This window comes from Saccostrea echinata, unplaced genomic scaffold (genome assembly GCF_033153115.1).
Source record: "Saccostrea echinata isolate AGI-Se365-2 ecotype Australia unplaced genomic scaffold, CSIRO_AGI_Sech_v1 ptg000002l, whole genome shotgun sequence".
NCBI lineage: Eukaryota > Metazoa > Mollusca > Bivalvia > Ostreida > Ostreidae > Saccostrea > Saccostrea echinata.
The window spans coordinates 15,567,681-15,589,500 of NW_026889751.1; the positions used below are offsets into that span (position 1 = coordinate 15,567,681).

At 35.1% G+C, this 21,820-nt stretch overlaps 1 protein-coding gene across 1 annotated transcript in view; it reads right to left on the reverse strand.

The window, feature by feature from the left end:
* The window catches only part of LOC133173466 (1-phosphatidylinositol 4,5-bisphosphate phosphodiesterase beta-4-like), a 154,042-nt gene that overhangs the window by 69,217 nt on the left and 63,005 nt on the right, over positions 1-21,820 (reverse strand). The window contains exons 9-16 of the mRNA XM_061308455.1: positions 16,817-16,917; positions 14,126-14,186; positions 7,424-7,532; positions 5,155-5,365; positions 1,996-2,089; positions 1,486-1,565; positions 1,220-1,304; positions 425-515 (exon numbers count right to left, since the gene is read on the reverse strand). Coding sequence (XP_061164439.1) covers positions 425-515; positions 1,220-1,304; positions 1,486-1,565; positions 1,996-2,089; positions 5,155-5,365; positions 7,424-7,532; positions 14,126-14,186; positions 16,817-16,917 — 832 coding nt within the window. The remainder of the gene's footprint in view (positions 1-424; positions 516-1,219; positions 1,305-1,485; positions 1,566-1,995; positions 2,090-5,154; positions 5,366-7,423; positions 7,533-14,125; positions 14,187-16,816; positions 16,918-21,820) is intronic.

The window sequence follows — 21,820 nt, forward strand, 5'->3', positions numbered from 1 at the left end:
CTGAAAGAGGGTGTGGCCCTTTATTTGAACAAATTTAAATCCCCTTCCTTCACCAAAGTATGCTTTATGTCAAGTTTGGTTGAAATTGGCCAAATGATTTTTGAGAAGAAACTGTAAATGTAAAAAAAAGTTTACGAGGAGTTTGATGACAACAGACTATGAACTAACTTCAATCAGGAATACTCACCTGAGCCTTTGGCTCAAGTAAGCTATAAATAGAAAAGCTAATGACAGAAAGTAAAAACATTGACTGCCACTTCTCTACAAACTTGATGAATTTTTTTTTAAGTATTCCTTACTGTACAAATTTTTTTCCTTTGGTGTTTTCTTCATAATACACAGTCAAATATGTCATTTTTGACAATCTCCGTTCTGGTTCATGCAAATATCAAGCATGTAGCGTTTATAAACAATGACAACTTACGTCTTTCCACTTCTGGGCGAAGTCTTTTGTTTTTGATGAGTATTTTTCCTTTGAGCTGATTGGGTGACGGAAGGGGTACTCCAGCTTGCAACTGTTAATCAATGCAAAGATTAAAACAGAAATAGTTTAACAAATAAGAATATATGTGCATGTATATCAAATAGTTAAGGCCATAATAAAAAAATTCCTAGATTCTCATCCCCGCCCACTCCGATTTTTTACCCCAGCCTCGATTTTTTTTATTTCTGTTTATCTTCGTCTTAATTCTGATCGGGATCGGTATTCAACTACCATTCAACTTTCGTTTTCAATCCATTGAATGTCGGCATGATTTTGACAGCTGACAAGATGGTAACTGTTGTAATATGTATTAAACAAGGATCATTGGTTGTGAAAGATTGGTGATGATGTGTAGTAAGGGAATGATATGCATATTTAAATGGACCTCTACTATGACTTTTATTCGGGCATTATATATACATCTGCACTGACTGATCAGTTCAACAAAAAATCTGCACAATGGGAAAAAATGAAAAATAAAAAATAAAATCCATCCGCCCGCCTCGATTTTTCAAAAAATTCGGATGAGAATCTAGGTATTTTTTTATTATGGCCTACACAGAGACAATAATAAAAATATTTTTTACCTCATAATTTGCCAATTTAGATATGTCAATATTTTTTAACACTGCAAAAAAATTGAAATTAAAGACTATGATTTGAATTGTGTTAAATCAAAAAGTTATGAAAGAAATCTTGAAATCATCTTGTCTTTAAAATTCTCTGCAGATTTACTGGGCAATTTTCCAATGGTTTCTTCAATAACATATCCCCAAATATCTCCTCACAGTACTTGGCCATTTTATATTGTTGTGGCTTGCTGAAAAAATTAGAGAATTTCCATCTCAATATACATCATAATGGTGAATGAGAATGGACAATTCATTTTATGATAGATAGATTTTTAACTCCATATCCAGAAAAACTTTTTTATTTCATTAGTATTTCTGAATGCCCCCATGCCAACTGTTATTGAGTAAAATCTTGTCAGCATAACAAACCTGCAATGATTTTCAAATGACAGTATAACAGGGTACTGAGATGTGATGAATGCAGTTTCTGCTATTGCCTGAATAACATCCTACAAAACAAAACCAACAAGAAATTTTAATACATCAATCTTTACATTGTAACTAGTCTTCATAAAGGTGACTACATATACATAAATTTCACTGTTACAAAGGTTTGACCCCTTTCACCATTCTGTACACCAATACCTAAATGACCAAATGCTGCTAAATTCAAATTGAAAACTAGAACTGTCCAAAATGGACAAATACCCCCCCCCCCTCCCCCCTTGGGTTGTCCAGAAAAGGTGCCAAGTCACTAAACATATTTTATGGATCTAGGAGGTGTTCACATTTGTTAAAACATTTAGAATGAAAATTTATTTGCTCATTATACTAAGGTGCAGCCTAATTAAACATCAATACTAATGATTAAGTTGTTTTTTATTAGATTGAAAATATAAATTGCAACACTTTGTCCTTGACCAGTAAAAATAGATATACCTTAAACAGAATATCTGTGCACATTGCCATGCCATGGGTAATGATTGGTTCCTGTTCCTCTTTTGTTCCATCCCAAATATCTAACTCAATACTCCTAAAAATAAATTACAATAAAAATGAATTACAGCAATGCTTCATGTGCCATCTCTAAAATTCAAAGACACCAGAACTGTTTGCCAGAAATTGATAATATATATGTTAACAGAAGGCCCATGTCCCTTGATGGTCACTAAGAATTACAGTCAACCCTGTATTAAGCAGTCATCTGCGAAAACCATTAAAAGTGATCTTCATACAGAGGTGAACTTCAAATAGAGAATCATCTTTAAATTCACTTGAATCTACACTTCCTGAGGATACTACCATAAAATATGACTTATTATGATTTTTTGTTAATAGTCTTCATAGGAAAAATATTTTCTCATATATACCCATGTAGAACTTTAAGTGCCCAGAGAGGCCCATCCCATACCCCCAGGGGTCATGATTTGAACAAACTTAAATCCAAACTATGTCAAGAAGCTTCTACATAAGATTCATCTTTTCTGGCCAAGAACTTCTTGAGAAGATTTTTAAATGACCCCACCCAAGTTTTAGTTTTTCTTAATTATTTCCCTTTGGAAAAGGGTGTGGCCCTTCATTTGAATAAACTTGAATCCCCTTACCCAAAGACACTCTTTGCCAAGTTTTGTTGAATTGGCCCAGTGGTTTTGGGAAGAAGATGAAATGTAACCAGAAGTCTCTGATGAAACTGTAGCTCTACTGGTCTGTACGTATAACAAAGGAAAAGTAGCACTTGGATGTGAAACTTTGCAACATGCAACAATAAAAAGAATTATGTCTCTTTATGTAGTCTACTTCTGTGCCAAGTTATATTGAAATCAAACGAAAACTGTAGGAGGAGTAGCGTTTTGAAATTATTTCACAGAAATTTCTATTTTTAGTAACCATGACACCACCATTCACTGAAATCAAAAACCGAAATACATATTATGTATCATAGTGTATTCTAATTGTGTGCCAAATTAGATTGAAATCAGACCAAAACTGTAGGAGGAGTAGCGTTTTAAAGTAATTTCACAGAAATTTATATTTTTAGTAACCATGGCAACACCGTTCATTGAAATCAAAAACCGATGCACTAAATTATGTATCTTAGTGTAGTCTACTTGTATGCCAAGTTATATTAAAATCAGACCAAAACTGTAGGAGGAGTAGCATTTTAAAGGAATTTCACAGAAATTTCTATTTTTAGTAACCATGGCAACAACGTTCATCAAAATTAAAAACTGATGCATTAAATTATGTATCATTTTACAGTCTACTTGTGTGCCAAGTTATACTGAAATCAGACCAAAACTGTAGGAGGAGTAGCGTTTTAAAGGAATTTCACAGAAATTTCTATTTTTAGTAACCATTGCAACATTGTTCATCGAAATCAAAAACCGATGCACTAAATTATGTATCTTAGTGTAGTCTACTTGTGTGCCAAGTTATACTGAAATCAAACCAAAACTGTAGGAGGAGTAGCGTTTTGAAAAAAAATTGTTTACAGACAGACGAACGGACAACGGACACCTTACTATCGCATAACTAACAAGAGGCCCATGGGCCACATCGCTCACCTGAGCACATTGGCTAGGAAAAAAAGCAAAAATCAGTTCAGTATTGAAAAGTTAACGGGGGAGAGGGGGGGGGGGGGAATGGGGAATTTTAAACTACCTAACAATGCTTTCATATCAATATAACAAATGACTTTGCTGTTCTTGAGCAGAAGATTTTTTCCCATATATTCATTTGTAAAAATTTGATCCCCCATTGTGGCCCCACCCTACCCTTGGGGGCGCTCATTTCAACAAATTTCATTTTATACTACCCAACGCTGCTTCCATATCAATTTGCTTTTCTGTTCTTGTGAGAAAGATTTTTTCCTATATATTCCTCTGTAAACTTTGATTCCCCATTGTGGGCCCATCCTACCTCCGGGGGTCATGATTTGAACAAACTTGAATCTACACTACCTGAGGATGCTTCCATATAAATATGACCAATCATGTCTTTGCTTATCTTGAGAAGAAGATTTTTAAAGTTTTTTTCTATATACTCTTATGAAAAACTTTGACCCCCCCCCCCATTGTGGCCTCACCCTACCCCCGGGAGTCATAATTTGAACAAGCTTGAATCTACACTACCTGAGGATGCTTCCATATAAATATGACTCTTCATGGCTTTGCTGTTCTTAAGAAGAAGATTTTTAAAGATATTTTCCTATATATTTCTATGTAAAACTTTGATCCCCCATTGTGGCCCCACCCTACCCCCGGGGGTCATGATTTGAACAAACTTGAATCTACACTACCTGAGGATGCTTCCATATAAATATGACCAATCATGGCTTTGCTGTTCTTAAGAAGAAGATTTTTAAAGATATTTTCCTATATATTTCTATGTAAAACTTTGATCCCCCATTGTGGCCCCACCCTACCCCCAGGGGTCATGATTTGAACAAACTTGAATCTACACCACCTGAGGATGTTTCCACTTAAGTTTCATCTTTCCTGGCCCTGTGGTTCTTGAGAAGAAGATTTTTAAATGATGCCATTATTTTTTCACTAATTCCTAATTATCTCCCCTTGAAAGAGGGCGTGGCCCTTCATTTGAACAAACTTGAATCCCCTTTACCCAAGGATACTTTGTGGCAAGTTTGGTTGAATTTGGCCCAGTGGTTCTTGAGAAGAAGATGAAAATGTGAAAAGTTAACGACAATGCCAACGCCAACGACAACGACGACAGACAACGGACAAATTTTGATCAGAAAAACTCATTTGAGCCTTTGGCTCAGGTGAGCTAAAAAGTACAACATACAAGAGGCCCATGGGCCACAATCCTCCTCTGAGTCAATATGGTCCTGCTGTTCTTCATCAGCAGATTTTTTCTATTATATTTTTCCTATGTAAAACTTCGATCCCTGTTGTGACCCCATCCTACCCCCAGGTGTCATGATTTTTATAGATGTAGAGCCACCCCCTACCCCCTCGGGATCATGATTTTGAACAAACTTGAATCTACACTGCCTCAAGATACTTTCATATCAATGTAACTAAACATGGCTTTGCTGTTCTTGAGAAAAAGACATAGAAGATTTTGAGTTTTACATACCTACATCCAGCTAGAAGCACCTGTCTATACATTTCTACTGAGGAACGCCCACCAAACTGTCTGCCAGTTAGGTATGTGTTGTGTGAAGAATTAATGAAGTAATGACACAGAGGTTGATCCATGTCCATGTATATGTCCAACCTTTCTAAATACACAGGAGCATTTTCATCTGACATCAAATATCGACAAAATCCATCAGAACTTAGCCATTCTAAAAACAGGAAAAAAAAAAAATTACTTTGCAAAATACTACATTATTCTATTATCTATTTCATGGAACATTGGAAAAAGAATTAAATTGCCCCTTAAATCAGTATTGAATTTTTATCACATTACTAAATTTACAAAAAACATGGGTACTTAATTAATATCCCAAAAGGATGTTAATTAAAGAACAAGAACATGAATTGGCATGTGGATTCTGATAAAAAGTTTTTACATGTATTTCAGCAATATAACCAGAAGTCTCTTACAAGACTGGTTTGTACTAAAAACAAAGGTACAGAAAGGTAGCACTTGGACTTGAAAAAACAGCAATAAATAGAATAATGATCTTTGGTTAAGTTTCTTTTTGTGGCAACATTTAATGCAATCAGACTAAGTGTAGGAAGAGTAGCCTTTTGAAAGAATTTTACAGAAATTTCTTATTTTCATAACCATGGCAACACAGTTCATCAAAGTAAATGAAAGGCCAATGGGCCACAGTGCTCATCTGAGTAACTGTGGTCCTTCTTGTTCATCAGCAAATTCTTTTTCCTATATATTTCCATGTAAAATTTGATCACCCATTGTAGCTTCACTCTATCCCCAGGGTCATGATTTAAAAAAACTTGAACCTACATATCCAAGAATACTTTTTTTTGTAAATCATGACTAATAATGACTTTGTTGTTCCTGGGAAAAAGATTTCTAAAGATTTTTTTCTATATATTCCTATGTAAAACCTTGATCTCCCATTGTGATCACATCCAAGGCTTGATTTGAACAAACTTGAATATACACTACCTTTGGATGCTTCTATATAAATATGACTGATCATGGCTTTGCTGTTCTTGAGAAGAAGATTTTTACAGATATTTTTTATGTATTTCTTTCTTAAACTTTGATTGCCCATTGTGGCCACACCCTTCCCCCCTGGGGTCATGTTTTGAACAAACCTGAACATACACTACCTGAGGATGCTCATATAAATATGACTGATCATGGTTTTGCTGTTCTTCATCAGAATGTTTTTTTAAAGATTTGTATGTATTCCTATGGAAAACTTTGATCCCCATTGTATACCCACCCTACCCCAGGGGTCATGATTTGAACAAACTTCAATCTACACTTCCACATAAATATGATTAATCATGGCTTTCCTGTTCTTGAGAAGAAGAGTTTTAAAGGTTTTTCCAATGTCTTCCTTTTTAAAATTTTGATCACCCATTGTGGCCCCTCCCTACCCCCAGGGATCTTAATTTGAACAAACTTGATTCTACCCTACCTGAGGATACTTCCATTTAAATATGACCAATCATGGCTTTTCTGTTCCTGAGAAGAAGATTTTTAAAGATGTTTCCTGTGTATTCCTATGTAAAATTTGATGATCCATTGTTACCCCTCAACCCTGGGGGTCATGATTTAAACAAACTTGAACCTACTCTGCCTGAGGATGCTTCCACGTAAGTTTCAACTTTTTTGGCTTAGTGATTGAAACTGAAACTGAGAAGAAATTTTTAAAAGATGCCATTAATTTATCACTAATTTCTAATTATCTCCCCTTGGAAGAAGACATGGCCCTTCATTTGAAAAATTTGAATTCCATTTATCCAAGGATACTTTGTGGTAAGTTTGGTTGAAATTGGCCCAGTGGTTCTTGTCAATGAAGTCAAAAATGTGAAAAGTTTACAGACAGACGGATGGACAGATGGCTGAACACCAAACAAAATGTGATCAGAAAAGCTCACTTGAGCCTTTGGCTCAGGTGAGCTAAAAAGTGGATAGTTATTTCTTAAATAAATTCTTTGTATGTATTTCAGAATTTACATGAAGTAATGTTCCTCCATATGATCTGAAAATGTGTAATAAAGGTCACTCAGTTCATGTAGAGGTATTAATTTCAACTTTGTAATGCTTGATTAGAATGAATTAAACCACTGAATGTGGCTGAAATGCCATTAAATGTCATGATACTAAAGGTCATATGATGATGACTATATGCATATGATTGAGGATGGGAATCTTTTTTCTGTGCTTTCATCTAAAAACTTGCTTGAAATTGGTTTACCATTCTCAATGTATTCTGGGTCTTTTTCATAGTTCTGGATGATCTGAAGAATTCTTTTCTTGTTATAATGTGGGAATAAAATTTCATTTAATCGAGGGTCTCTCTGTCTCTGAAAAAAAAACAACAACTTATATTCATATTACTAAATATATTTACTTTTTTCAAAAAATTACAGGAGAGGCTTATAAAAAAAAATTTTGTTAGAAATAAATTGTGAAGCTTAAAATACTGTCATATTCAGAAGGGGTGAAATGATACGCCTCCTTCACAATACAATAGGTATTGTATAATTTTGTCAGGGTTTGTTTTTTTTTTTGATATGATACATTTTGATAGAAGGAAACAAATTGAAAGTTTTTTTAAGTCTTGTTTCACTAAAACCAGTAACTTAATCTACATGAAAATTGACTAAAAGAAATTGATTGGAAAGATGTGACTATTAAAGATTATTCTACAAACAATTAGTCCTCAAATATCATGTATTTAAAGAATGAGTGCACTTTAGTACGTCATTTGGAACCTTTTCGGCTACCCATTTTAAGCTTTACATTACAATATATCGCTTAATTAATCTATGATTATTGTGCAAGCATATTCTTTTGATATTTATTCCTTGAATTTTTTGTCATACATATTTCTATAATTACAGACAATGTCATTGAAAAGAACATATACAAACCTTAAATTCCGGAAATTTGAACGGGACCACTTACGAATTTAAGGTATCCGCAAATAGGCGGAGTCATTTAAATCGCATGGATGTGGAATGTAAACATTAGCACATATATGATTTTTTTCGCACTGCGAATTTAAATGGAGAAGAGAGAGATTGTGTAGTTTTATGGTGCACAAATAATAAATGATTCTAGTGTTTAGGGATGGGGAAGATGTCTCACCCTGCAGACCATTATACAGAGGCGACATGAGCCTGTACATGTACTTACTTATCACACTGTCAATACCAGAATTCTTTCAAAACACCCGTAATGAAAAATACAAAGTAAAATAAGAGACATATAATCTTCAAACCCTATTAAAATTTGCGCAAAAATCTTCCATAGTTTGAAGTTGAAAGTACGATAGATACTGTCACAATAGAAACTTTCAATAACAAACACAATGAAATGCTCAATGAAAGCCTTAGCGTATCGAACAGTGGAATGTCACGTGAGTAAAGTGATTATAATATCAATCGTTGACACTCAGTGAACTGTTAATTTAGTGGCTAATTCCACCATAGTTTGGAGACTTTTTCAAAAAATTAGATATGAGCCGCAATTTGTCCAACATTGTCCTTTGGATATGTTGAAGTTTAAATCAAAATACACATTCTGTACAAATGAGACCAATGGACAAGTTGCGGCTCGATGTAAACAATGTCGTTGAAAACTGGTATGCATATGAATAACAATAGAAATGTGACAAAACTGTTATACCCCCGTCTCAAAAGCTAGTGTTGCTCGGCATTATTTAATACTTTCATGTAGCATAATATACCAAAACCTGCTCTTAAGACATTGTTTAATACCTATAAAACATAAAGTTTATGAACTTTGGAATTTTATTTTGCGCAAAACACCGGGACCCAGCTCTCATAGCTTAAGTGCACTCATCCTTTCAATCATGCTGTGTAGCTCATTTTTATTAATGCCAATCTTGACTGAATTATGATCCCGGCCGAAAAATGAACAGAACGGTAAACGGAGATTTCGTACTGTGTATCAAACCAACAAAAAATACTGCGGTGAGTTGATACTGTGGTGAACCATTTCACTCCTAATATTCATATCTAGGCACTTACATTACATAGAACAATGCTCGGTAAGGGCCCTATTTGGCCCTGTCAAATTAAAATGAACTGTACCATCAAAAATAATTTGACATCCATCTTTAATTACATAAACATTCCAAAAGAAGTGGAATTTGTCACAGCATATTTTAAGTACATTTAAAGTATTTAGTGGCAATCTAAGAAATCCACTTAATTTTCTACACACAAACAGGAATTGTGATTCACAGGGGAAAAAAATCACTTCACTGTAAGCATAAATTCATTATAAGTGTACTTGCTATAAGCGTGTTTTACTGTATCGTCATCCTTAAGTGTAAGTTTGGTGATGATCTGCCCAGTTGTACATAGAAAAATTTTTTAGCAACCACTACATTTTCTGTATTTCCCTAATTATCTTAGGAGTTGGGGATAAGAGATGGGTACCCCAAAGCGTAATGGACGAATGGATGGACAGACAGATGGAACAACAAAGGATGTCAAAAATGTGAAATTTAAAGATGGACAGACAGATGGAGGCCTGACAAAATGTGAGCAGAAAAGCTCACTTCAGCCTTTGGATCAGGTGAGCTAAAAATACTTAAATCTAAGCAATTATTGCAAGGCATTTCACACACAATGCTTACATTTTCATGAATGAAAATGCTCCTGTTCATTAGGAATTTTTTTTTTGAAAATTACATGATAAATGACAATATTAATACAATGAACTGGCCACCACTTCTCCTGATTTGAACATAAAAGAAAACATTTTGCTGCATTTAAAAAGAGAATTAAAACAGGTATCCATGTCGTAAACTCAAAAATAGTGGACACTAGGACTAAGTGGAAAACATTCCATCAAATTTTGTAAAGATCTTTATAATGCTATACCAGGACAAATAAGGCCAAAAAAATTAATCAATAGTTTCTCAGGCACCACCGCATCAAGTCAAAAACTGCAACATTGATCAATTTTATTGACATATTGAAAATGGAAATAACTCAATTTTCTATTTTTCCAAGTTAAAAAAGAAAACTGAGTTATTTCCCTTTTCATAAATGCTAATAGATAGACGTTTTTAAAAGATAAACAATATATTTCTTGTTAATATGGTATTTTTATGAATTAACTTTTTAAGATTAACATTATTTAAAGTTGAACGCATATCACAATTAATGTAGGAGAACAAAAAAGTAATAATAAGTTGATATCATCATTTTGTTGACAAAAAAAAAAGGTATACAATATAACACCTACTTCCAAAAAAATAAATAAAACAAGAGGCCCAAGAGCCTTGAATCGCTCTTCTGATAAACTGTACAACCTATCACTTCTATTTGAATCCTGTATATTTAGATAAAGCTTTGAAATTCCAAAGGTAGGTCATCATGACCTACATTTTAGATGAAACACTCTGAGAACCCAAGATGATTCTAAGCCAATTAGTACCTGAGAGTAGGTCATGGTGACCTACTTATCACTTGTCATTCTCCGAGGACCCAAGATGCATCAACTAAGTTTGATGATTCTAAGCCAATTAATACCTAAAATATTTCATTATAACCATAAAATTTCAAAAGTAGGTCACAGTGACCTACTTTTCGGATGACATACTTTGCAGAGCCAAGTTACATCAACTGACAAAGTTTGGTGATTTTAAGCCAATTAGTACCTAAAAATATTTAAATATAGCAATAAAAATTTCAAAAGTAGGTCATTGTGGCCTACATTTCAGTCAACTTACTCCGAGGACCCTAGATGCATCAACTGACAAAGATGATTCTAAGCTAATTAGTAATCGAAATATTTGATTATAGCCATATAAATTGAAAAGTAGGTCACAGTGACCGACTTTTCAGTAGACATACTCCGAGGACCCTAGATGCATCAACTGACATATTTTGATGATTCTAAGCCAAATAGTACCTGGAAATATTAAATACAGCCATACAATTTCAAAAGTAGGTCACAGTGACCTACTTTTCAGTTGTCTTACTCCAAGGACCCAAGATGCATCAACTGACAAAGTTTGATGATTTTAAGCTAATTAGTACCCAAAAATATTTAATCATAGTCATATAAATTGAAAAGTAGGTCACAGTGACCTACTTTTCAGTAGACGTACTCCAAGGACCCAAGATGCATCAACCGACAAATTTTGATGATTCTAAGCCAAAAAGTACCCAAAATATTTAAATATAGCCATAAAATTTCAAAAGTAGGTCACAGTGACCACTTTTCAGTTGACATTTTTTGAGGACCCAAGATGCAGCAACTTACACAGTTTTATGATCATAGGCCTTAAAATGTCCAAATTATGCCTCTAAATCACTTTGAAATCAAATGTCTGCAAAGTTCAAAAAGTAGGTCACTGTGACCTTACAAGATTTAATGATTCTAAACCTCTTAGTATTCGAATTAATGACCTTAAATGTTTTAAAAAAGATAAGCCATAAATTTAAAAAGTCAGTCAAGGTGACCTACTTTTTAGTTGACGTACTCCAAGGACCCAAGATACATCAACTGACAAAGTGTGATGATCATAAGCCTTAAATTGTTCAAAATATGCCTCTAAATCATTTTGAAAAAGAATGGCCACAAAATTTAAAAAGTAGGTCACCGTGACCTACTTTTAAGTCACCATGATATGAGGTCCTTAGATGCATCAACTGACAAGATTCGATGATCCTTATAGTCCTTACAGTAAGCAAAATATCTACGTTTTAATAAAATGTAATTTTTGGTCAACTTTGAAGTGACCTTGAGACCACGCCCTTTGCCCCAGGGTGATGCCTTGAAAAATTTTTAATCTTCAACATATCCTCATCCTTGTGTGTAAGTTTGGTGATAATCTGCCCAGTGGTTCTTGAGAAGAAGATTTTTTAGGAACCAGTACTTTTGGTTTTATTTACCTAATTATCTCCCCTTGTTTAAGGGTCACAACTCTAGTTTTAGTATAAACGGGAGCCCTTGGGCCAAGGATACCCTGTGACAAATTTGACAATAATTGGCCGAGGGGTTCTTGAGTTATGGCCCATATTCTAAAAAGTTTACGCACACTGCACAAATGGCCATAGCATTAGCTCTTTGAGCCTTTGGTTCAGAAGATCTAAAAAAAAAAAACCTGCCTGCCTCATTGAATTTTGAAATTTTTGGCCTGAGAAACTATTAATTAATTTTTATTGGCCTAAGGGAAGTAACCAGGATGAAAGAAAACTAGACCAAATATTGAGAAAAGATTTTATTACTATCCACAACAGCTTTTTAACTTTGCCAAGTCAACATGCATTTCTCAGCGGTCATTTAACTTCACTAAGTCAACATGCATTTCTGGGCAGTCATTTTGAAAGTGGCACAGTTATGTCCCACGCTTGAAGTACTACAGCAAACAAGATATTATTCATATAACTTCTCCTAGTACCTTGATCTTCAAAAAAACATTTGCTCATAAATCTCATACAATATACCTCAAGTACAGTAAAACATACATATTATGAAGTGCCAGGGATGAATGATTTTGCTTCATTATACATGTAAGTGTAATTCGTAATATCTGTTAGATTCACAATATACTTCAGAGTCAAGGGAAATGAAAATCACTTTGCTGCAAGCATTAATTCACTATAAGCATGTTCGCTTCAAGCATGTTTTACTCTATAAGAGCTATTTTTGATTGGTAGATTTGCAAATTAAAAGAACATTGCTTCTCATTGTAAGATGAGGTTTGAATGCAATTCTACCAAATCAACTTAATATTGAGGACCACAAGCTCACCACATCCTCACATTGGAAATTTCTTGTTTGGGAGAGTCGGAATAAGATGTTAATTTTTACACTCTAAAGACTGAATCACAGTTTGCCTATGTCACATTTCACGTGAACCCTCAGTTTTAAGTCAATTTGGTAAATTTCAATCAAACTTCATTTAAATAAATTATATTCATTTAAATTTAGACATATTTCACTGTCTGAATCAAGAAGTGTGATTATGTTAATTCTAGCTATCATGGTAGCTCAGTGAGTAGAGCGCTTGCTCTGTGATCAGAAGGTTGTGTGTTCGAATCACGGCCATGACTGATCTAAGTCGATAAAAAATAGGTACTGGTTGCAATTGTTCCTTCGCGAGCACTCGGCACTTTGAAGTGAAAGTTGCGGGTCACGGTAGGCATTGGCACGATAAAGTACCCTCACTGCTCAATAGCCCTGAGTGCTGGGTAATGGTCTAAATTTGATGCCCTTCACCACTATATGGTGGCATCTCCATATGAGTGAAAAATTCTCAAACGTGACATAAAACAACATACAATCAATCAATCAATATGTTAATTCTTCTCAAATACATAAGCAGTGATGATTCTGTGAATTGGCCAAAATATCTGAAATAGTTTGGTGGTAGAAAGCTGACGAAATATGGGCTTTAGAAAGCCCAGAAAAGGTTTATATGAGTGACAAAAATTGAAGTGTAACAGTTTGTTCAAACAACTTTTACATCCAGACCTGGCTGAATAAACCACCACACCCTTGTAAGGAAGTCCGACTCATCCCTACATTAAGGTTACCTTACTTGGAGATAAAAGCAAACGTCTGGATGATGCAGACTAGATCAAAATACAGACTAAACAACTTGAATTTTTTACCCGCTGGATAAAAACTGAAATGGATATCTGCAGAAATAGAAAGTACCAAAATATCAGAAAACACTCGTAAATATCAGATTCTTGGATTCAGATTAGCGGAATTCCGCTAAATATCGGACTGCATAAGTTTCAGTAAAATTCAAGAACACTGCAAATTCAAAAAGCTTGACCCTCATAGGGATATTTTAACAGGTAGATTCTACTGTACATAAATGTTTCAAATTAAACATAAGGCAACACTTATATAGATAAGGATCATTTAGTGCATAAATTGAACCTGACTCTTTCCTTACCTCATTGAAGAAGTCAACAAGCTGAGGTACTGTAAGATATGTTTTTGTGGCACTACTAGCTCTGAAAACAAGAACAAAATGTTTGACAATATAAACTAATCTCCACTTTAGTTATTCTGTTTTATTTCTTTCTTTGCTTTTGTCATGGGATGTCACTCCTGACATGCATTATATCGAGGCTTTTCTGAGTTCAGCATATTTCAGATATCTACTCATATAGCTTTACTTAACATCATACAGAAAACTGGGGGTCGATACTTAGCAATGGTACAATTAACTTGAGGAGTTTGCACATAAACTGTAACTTTTTGGTTAATCACTTTATCCTCTGTCACATTTTATCAGATGTTACCATGGTAATACATATAATCTTATTATATGAAAAATTGTTTGAACTAGACATCTTTGAGTTGGTGACCATCTTAAATGGCCTCATTTTTAGCAAAGGACATTCAGATGAAAGATCCTTTATCCAAGGGCACTCTTTGTGTGAAGTTTGAGCCCAACTAGGGCAAGGGGAGAGATAATATGCTCCAGGTTTTTTCAACCTAGACCTTTTTGATCTAGATCACTGCATACCCTTTACCCACAAAATATCTATGGGTGAAGTTTGAGCCTGACTGGGCCAAGGGGAGAGATGACATGGTCTGAATAAATGAAATCAGACAGACACACTGACAGACAGACTGATCACTATAACGTACTCGCTGAGCTAGAACCTTTGCTCACTTGAATCACCTTGGCCTTGCTGGTCTACAAAACATTGCCCCTAACCTAGCCCCTGGGGCTATAATTTGAACAAACTTCCATCTACATTTCCTGAGAATGCTTGCATAATACAACTCGTCACGACCATGTTTTTATTACTGGAAGATTTTTATTACTTTGATTTTCTTTTGAGGCCTCATATTATCTCCAGAGGTAAGAAACATAAAACAACAAGACCTGACAATGTTTGAATATAAATATATTAATCATAGCCCTACTTTTCAAGGCAGGTGTATTTTGTAAGATATTACCTATATATTCCCATGTAAAACTTTGATACCCAAATGTGGCTCCACCCTACCCCAGGAGGCCATGATCTTGAACAAACTTGAATGTACAACCCTGAGGATCTTCCATATAAATATGACTATAATCATGCCTTTGCAGTTCTTACGAAGAAGATTTTTAAAGATTTTCTCCAATATATACTCCTATGTAAAACTTTGAACACCTATTATGTCCCCCTTTACCCCAGGGGTCATGATTTGAACAAATGATTTGAATTTACACTATGTAATGAAGCTTTAACATAAGTTTCATCTTTTCTGGCCCATTGGTTCATGAAAATAAGTCTTTCAAGATGTCATTAAATTTTCACTTATTCTTAATATCTCTCCTTGAAAGATGGCATGGTCCTTCATTTGAATAATTTGGCAAATTTGGTTGAGATTGGCTGAGTGGTTCTGTCAAAGAAGTAAACAAGAGGCCCATGGGCTGCAACGCTCACCTGAGTAATTTTGGCCTTGCTGTTTTTCACCTGATTTCTCCCCCCCCCCCTTTGTAGTACTTATTGTGGCCCCGCCCTACCCCCAGGGTCATGATTTAAACATTTAGAATCTACACTACCCCAGGATGCTTCCACATAAGTATAAGCTTTTCTGGCCCAGTGGTTCTTGAGAAGAAGATTTTTAAAGATTTTTTCTGCATATTACAATGTAAAACTTGAATACCTAATTGTGGCCCCGCCCTACCCCCAGGGGTCATGATTTGGATAATTTAAAATCTGCACTATCCCAGAATGCTGCCGCATCAGTTTCAGCTTTTCTGGCCCAGTTGTTCTTGAGAAGAAGATTTTAAAGATTTTTTCTGCATATTTCAATGTAAAACTTGAATACCTTATTGTGGCCCCGCCCTACCCCCCGGGGTCATGATTTGGACAATTTAGAATCTGCACTATCCCAGAATGCTGCCGCATCAGTTTCAGTTTTTCTGGCCCAGTGGTTCTTGAGAAGAAAAATTTTAAAGATTTTTACTATACATTTCAATGTAAAACTTGGATTCCCTATTGTGGCCCAGCCCTACCCCCGGGGGTCATGCTTTGGACAATTTAGAATCTGCACTACCCCAGAATTCTTCCACATTAGTTTCTGCTTTTGTGGCCCAGTGGTTCTTGAGAAGAAGATTTTTAAATATTTTTACTATATATTTCAATGTAAAACTTGGATTCCCTATTGTTGCCCTGCCCTACCCCCAGGGGTCAGATTTGAATAATTTAGAATTTACACTACCCCAGGATGCTACCACATAAATTTCAGCTTTTCTGGCCCAGTGGTTCTTGAGAAGAAGATTTTTTAATGACCCCACCCAATTTTGGTATTTTCTTGATTATCTCCCCTTTGAAGGAAACTTGGCCCTTCATTTTAACAATTTAAACTTCCCTTCACCCAAGGATGCTTTGTACCAAGTTTAGTTAAAATTGGCCCAGTGGTTCTTGAGAAGAAGTTGAAAATGTGAAAAGTTTACAGATGGACGGACAGCTAAACAGACGTAGGAGAAACTGTGATCAGAAAGCCTCACTTGAGCTTTAGGCTCAGGTGAGCTAAAAAATGCTAGAATAAAATGTTATTCATAGAATTTTTCAGATCATCAATGACAGTTTCTTAACTATTAAAAGATTATAAAAATTCACAGAATAATACTTACATTTCACGAAATAAATCCTCTATGTCTGTTCTAGGGCAAATCTTGTGATATAGTTCATAGAATTTGTCAAAAGTAAATAGTTTCGGATCAATCTCATCATTCTGAAAATGAAACAAAACTTTTATTTTGATAATTCAACAAATGTGTTTAAAAGACACAAATGCCCCAAGAATGGGTATCAGTCATGATCAACAGTTAGAGAGATAATAAACTAAAGGAGTTTTAACAAAATAAATAACAAAACAAAAGGCTTGTAGGCCACAGTGCTCATCCAAGTAAACTAGGCCCTGCATTTCTTAGAAATATTTTTATTAATGATTTGTTCCCTCTTTATTTCCATAGAAAATTTGACCCAGTATTATGGCCCCATTCTAGCCTTAAGGGCCATGATTTAGTTGAATGTGAATGCACAGAACATGAGGATGTTATATCAAAATTGACTAATATAAATTTGATGTTCTAGACTTTTTTTTGATATTTTTTCCCGTAAACAAGCATGAACAAGATGCTCAAGGACCTAGAATCGCTCTGCTGCTAAATTGCACAACAGCGTCACTGTGACCTACTTTGATCTGGCAACTCTTTCTGACTCAAAGGCACCAAGACGCATCACTTTACAAGGTTTGATGATTCTAATACTATAAGTATGTGAAATATTTAGCTAAAATGTTTTAACAAGAGGCCCATAGGCCACAATGCTCACCTGAGTCACTATGGTCCTGCTGTTCTTCATTAGCAGATTTTTTCCAATAAATTCCTATGTAAAAATTTAGATCTCCCATTGTAGCCCATTCTACCCTCAGGTGCCATAATTTTAACAAACCTGAATCTTCAATGCCTGAATATGCTTCCATATTAACATGTCCAATCATGGCTTTGCTGTTCTAGAGAAGAAGATTTTAAACAATTGTTTCCTATATATTCCTACATAAAACTTTGATCACCAATTGTGGGCCCACCCTAAACCTGCAGTCATGATTTCAACAAACTTGAAACTACACTATGTAATGAAGCTTTCATTAACCCTAGTAGCGCTATATAAAATACACAGTGTTAGTGCTCTGAGCTGAATATTTTTGCCTGCGTTGGGGTGCATTTGTTTAAGCAATTTAATTCAGATTTTATTGAAAAAACATAGACATATTATACATCAAAATGTTCAGCAGAGATAGGACTTCAATATTTTGATAGCCAGATTTCATTCTTTGTGTAAACAAATAGGTAATTTACAGGTAAAGCTAATATATTATAAATAACACAACTTTTTCTTCATGGGACTAAACTTTTATTCATATTTATTCACTAAGATGCTTACTGACAGTAATACAGATAATTTTTAATAAAGGGACATAGATTTGGTACAACTTTTCAACGTTTGTGTAGTCACATCATAAGAAATACCCTCGTCAAAAGTTGGTGTCCGCCATTGTTGATTTTACCTTGATGTGGAATCTCGATATTTGCCGTATTTCTCTCTTAATCTGGCATCTTTAAACTATTGTTTTCATAAGTCATGATATGATTGTCTTTATTTCTGTTGAGTTTATATGAAATAAAATACTTAGGATCGTTTTTAACTCGGACATATCGAAGTCTACACCCGTGCATCCAAACTTGGCATGGGCTGATCGCCGTCTAGCAAATTTCACATTTAAGACAAGTTTTGCATAATCTTCTTCTTAGAAATGTCGAAAACATCTTGTAGTAAATATCTATCAAGTTTTTTACCACGATTTTAGTCTCTAAACAAGTTTACTAGCACATTGAAAAATGATTTCTTGAATATGCTGCCATTTTTATTCAAGCGGAATAAACATGACCTTTTCACCTGTCTAAATTTACACAACCAATCACATTTCATCTAAGTAATGAAATTTTTTATTCATTCAAACCTATTACCAAATAAGGAAAGTGCTTTTATTAGCCAAAATTTCCATTGGCCGCCTAAAATAGCGGTTTAAAAAAATTGTTGCTGTCACTCAGAATGTAGAATTTCGGGCTTTACGGACCGTGGATATCGGCCTGGATAGTGTAGTGGTAAGAGCACCTGACTAGTAATGCAGGGGTCCCGGGTTTGATTCCTGGTCCATTTCTCCCTTCCTACTACATTTGGTGGCCAGTGTGGGGGGCCATGTTCAGGTTACGTTATGTGTAAATTAGTAATTCCTGGCAGGGCCCTAGAACTTGTGTCTTCGAGGTCGAAGACTGTTTAAAGAGGGAGAAATGTAGAAGTTCGGGCTTTACGGATCGTGGATATCGGCCTGGATAGCTCAATGGTTTGAGCACCTAACTAGTAATGCAGGGGTCCCGGGGTCGATTCCCGGTCCAGCCATATGTTCTCTTCATGCATTTCTCCCTTCCTACTACGTTTGGTAGCCGGGGGGGGGGGGGGGAGGGGGGCATGTTCAGGTTACATTATGTGTAAATTAGTAATTCCTGGCAGGGGCCGTGGATATCGGCCTGGGTAGCTCAGTCGGTAGAGCACCTGACTAGTGATGCAGGGGTCCCGGGTTCGATTCCTGGTCCAGCCATACATTTTCTCCTTTCCTGTTACAGGAATATTCTGGGGTCAGCACTACTAGGGTTAAAGTATCAAAACATTGGACAATGAATAATAACATTGGAATAATAACATCAAAACATTGGACAATGAATAAAATGCAGAAAGTAGGTCATACTGACTTCCTTTTTGGGTCAAAATATCTTAAGGTAAAAAAAAAAAAAATATATATTATATAATATCAAAGTCATTATTTTTACAACTTTGTATAAAATTTTGAACACAAACAGCTCGGCTTTAAGAACTTTTTAAATAATTTCACAGGGCCATACCCTGGAAGGAAAGTCCACATAGTGAATTAACTTTTGCATTTTTTTTTAATTTCAGGAGTACCGTTTCTTTCTGCACAAGAAATATATAAAGGGCCCCTCATCCAAGCATACCCTGGATGTGATGGATGAGGGACATTCTTGGAGTACAGCCTGAGGCTAAAGAGTATCAACTTTCCCACCCATGTGAGAATGCATGGATTAGTACATCAATTAATTATACCCCCTCTTTTTTATTTTATGCATTGACAATAAATTTGCTTTAGATTATGAGTGATTGAAGCATGGCGGTCAGTATTTATACTGGTGAGGTCACATGGGTTTTAATTTCTTTGAATTGCGAGCCCGCATGTTATTGGTCAAGAAATATATGCTATTGATACTCTGAAAGCCGAGGGCTGTATGAAAAGAATGGACCATCTAGGTGTATGTGGAAAACAATGTCACCTGACTTTAAGCACCACAGATACCCTTTACAAGATGACTGTTTATACTTTAACTGACCTTAAGTGTGTGACCTTTCCATTTCACAATTTGTGAGCTTACCAAGACTACACACCAAAGATAAGATGTCAGTAAATATTAAGGATCATATACCTACACATCAACAAGATCAAGAAGAAATCAGAAAATGACATCATTTTTCACACTACAGGTGAGACTTCCAAGATTTCTTAAGTGAAAGCATCAATTTGTTTACAAGGTTGTCAATAAAGTGTATCTCTTCTTTTCTGAAAAACTTCAATTAAGATGCCAAACAATTCTTCACAAGCTTATCAAAGGCTGAAAGGATTTAAGAAGATGCTGGAACAAGATAAAAAGTTTAGAGATAACTATAGAGATTTCATGAAGAACCTTTTGTAAAGAACTATATGCTGAAACAGTTCTAAAAGACAAATTTGACAGAAATGATGGATGTATATTCCTCTTCATAGTGTGTATCATCATTAGAAATCTGAAAAGATATGTGTAGTGTTTGACTGTTAGCAACATTTATGGGTTCATGTGAACACAAGGGAACTCCCAGATCTGACAAACAGTTTGTTAAAGATACTATTTCAGTTTCGTCAGGAGAACACTGCTCTACAGGGAGACATTGAGACTGTTCTGTCAGGTGCTTGTTCCAGAGAATGACAGAGACTGTCTCCATTTTCTCTGGTGTGAAAATGGAAAACTCTGAGATTCATTCTGAAAATGGTTATCATGCATCCAAGGAACCCTCTTTATGATGATGATGATGATGAGCCATTTGCCTACATCAGTGTGTCCAGATCTAAAGGTATCTACCATGTGACAGAGGAAATTCTGGTGAACTATTAAAGGGTATTATAAAAAGATGCCATTCAACTGTAACATAGAGTTGTTCATATTATCAATTGGCAGTAAGAATACTTGGTTGTAGCCTTGTAGTATGCTTGAAAGTGGGGTGGGGGTGGAGGGGGGTTAAATGGTCAATATTTTTCTTATGTCCAGTTTGACCCTTGACACTAAGACCTCAAAATCAATAATTTACTCCATAAGGAGATAAATGTACCATGTTTGATGTCTGTCAAGCAAATGTTTCTCAAGATATTGAACGGACAAGATTTTCTATATCTAGAGTAAATTGACCCTTGACTGTAAAATCAATAGGGGTTATGTATTCCTCAGGGGGTACCTATGTACTTTTTAATTTTTTTCACAAAAATGGCTAGTTAATAGTTTGATGGGAAAAAAAATATTAAAGCTTTATTATTTTGCCCAATTTAAAGTTCTTAACTTCTTTGGTTCATAAGTTATTAGGAAGTAGGGGTGCAACGATACACTAACCTCACAATACCATACGTATCACGGTATTCGGTTCACGATACGATACGTATCACAATACATGACAAGGTTAAAAAGTCTTTCAAGTTTGTCATCATATTTTTTTTTAAACTTGACAGTGTTATACAAAATGTTCACATTTTTTAATATTAACTAAAATAACATTTTGTTAACTTGAATTGGATTGTTAGGTAGATCTTTGAGTTGTGACAACATTCTAAACCAATGATGAACATTTACAGGGAACTACGGGGACCTTTCCTAATAATCTTCCTTTTAAATTGGAATGAAAAAGGAAGACATTCATTCTTTTATTCCTTTTATTTACGTAGAAAACCAATTGTCATATTTTAATACGTTTTAGTCAAC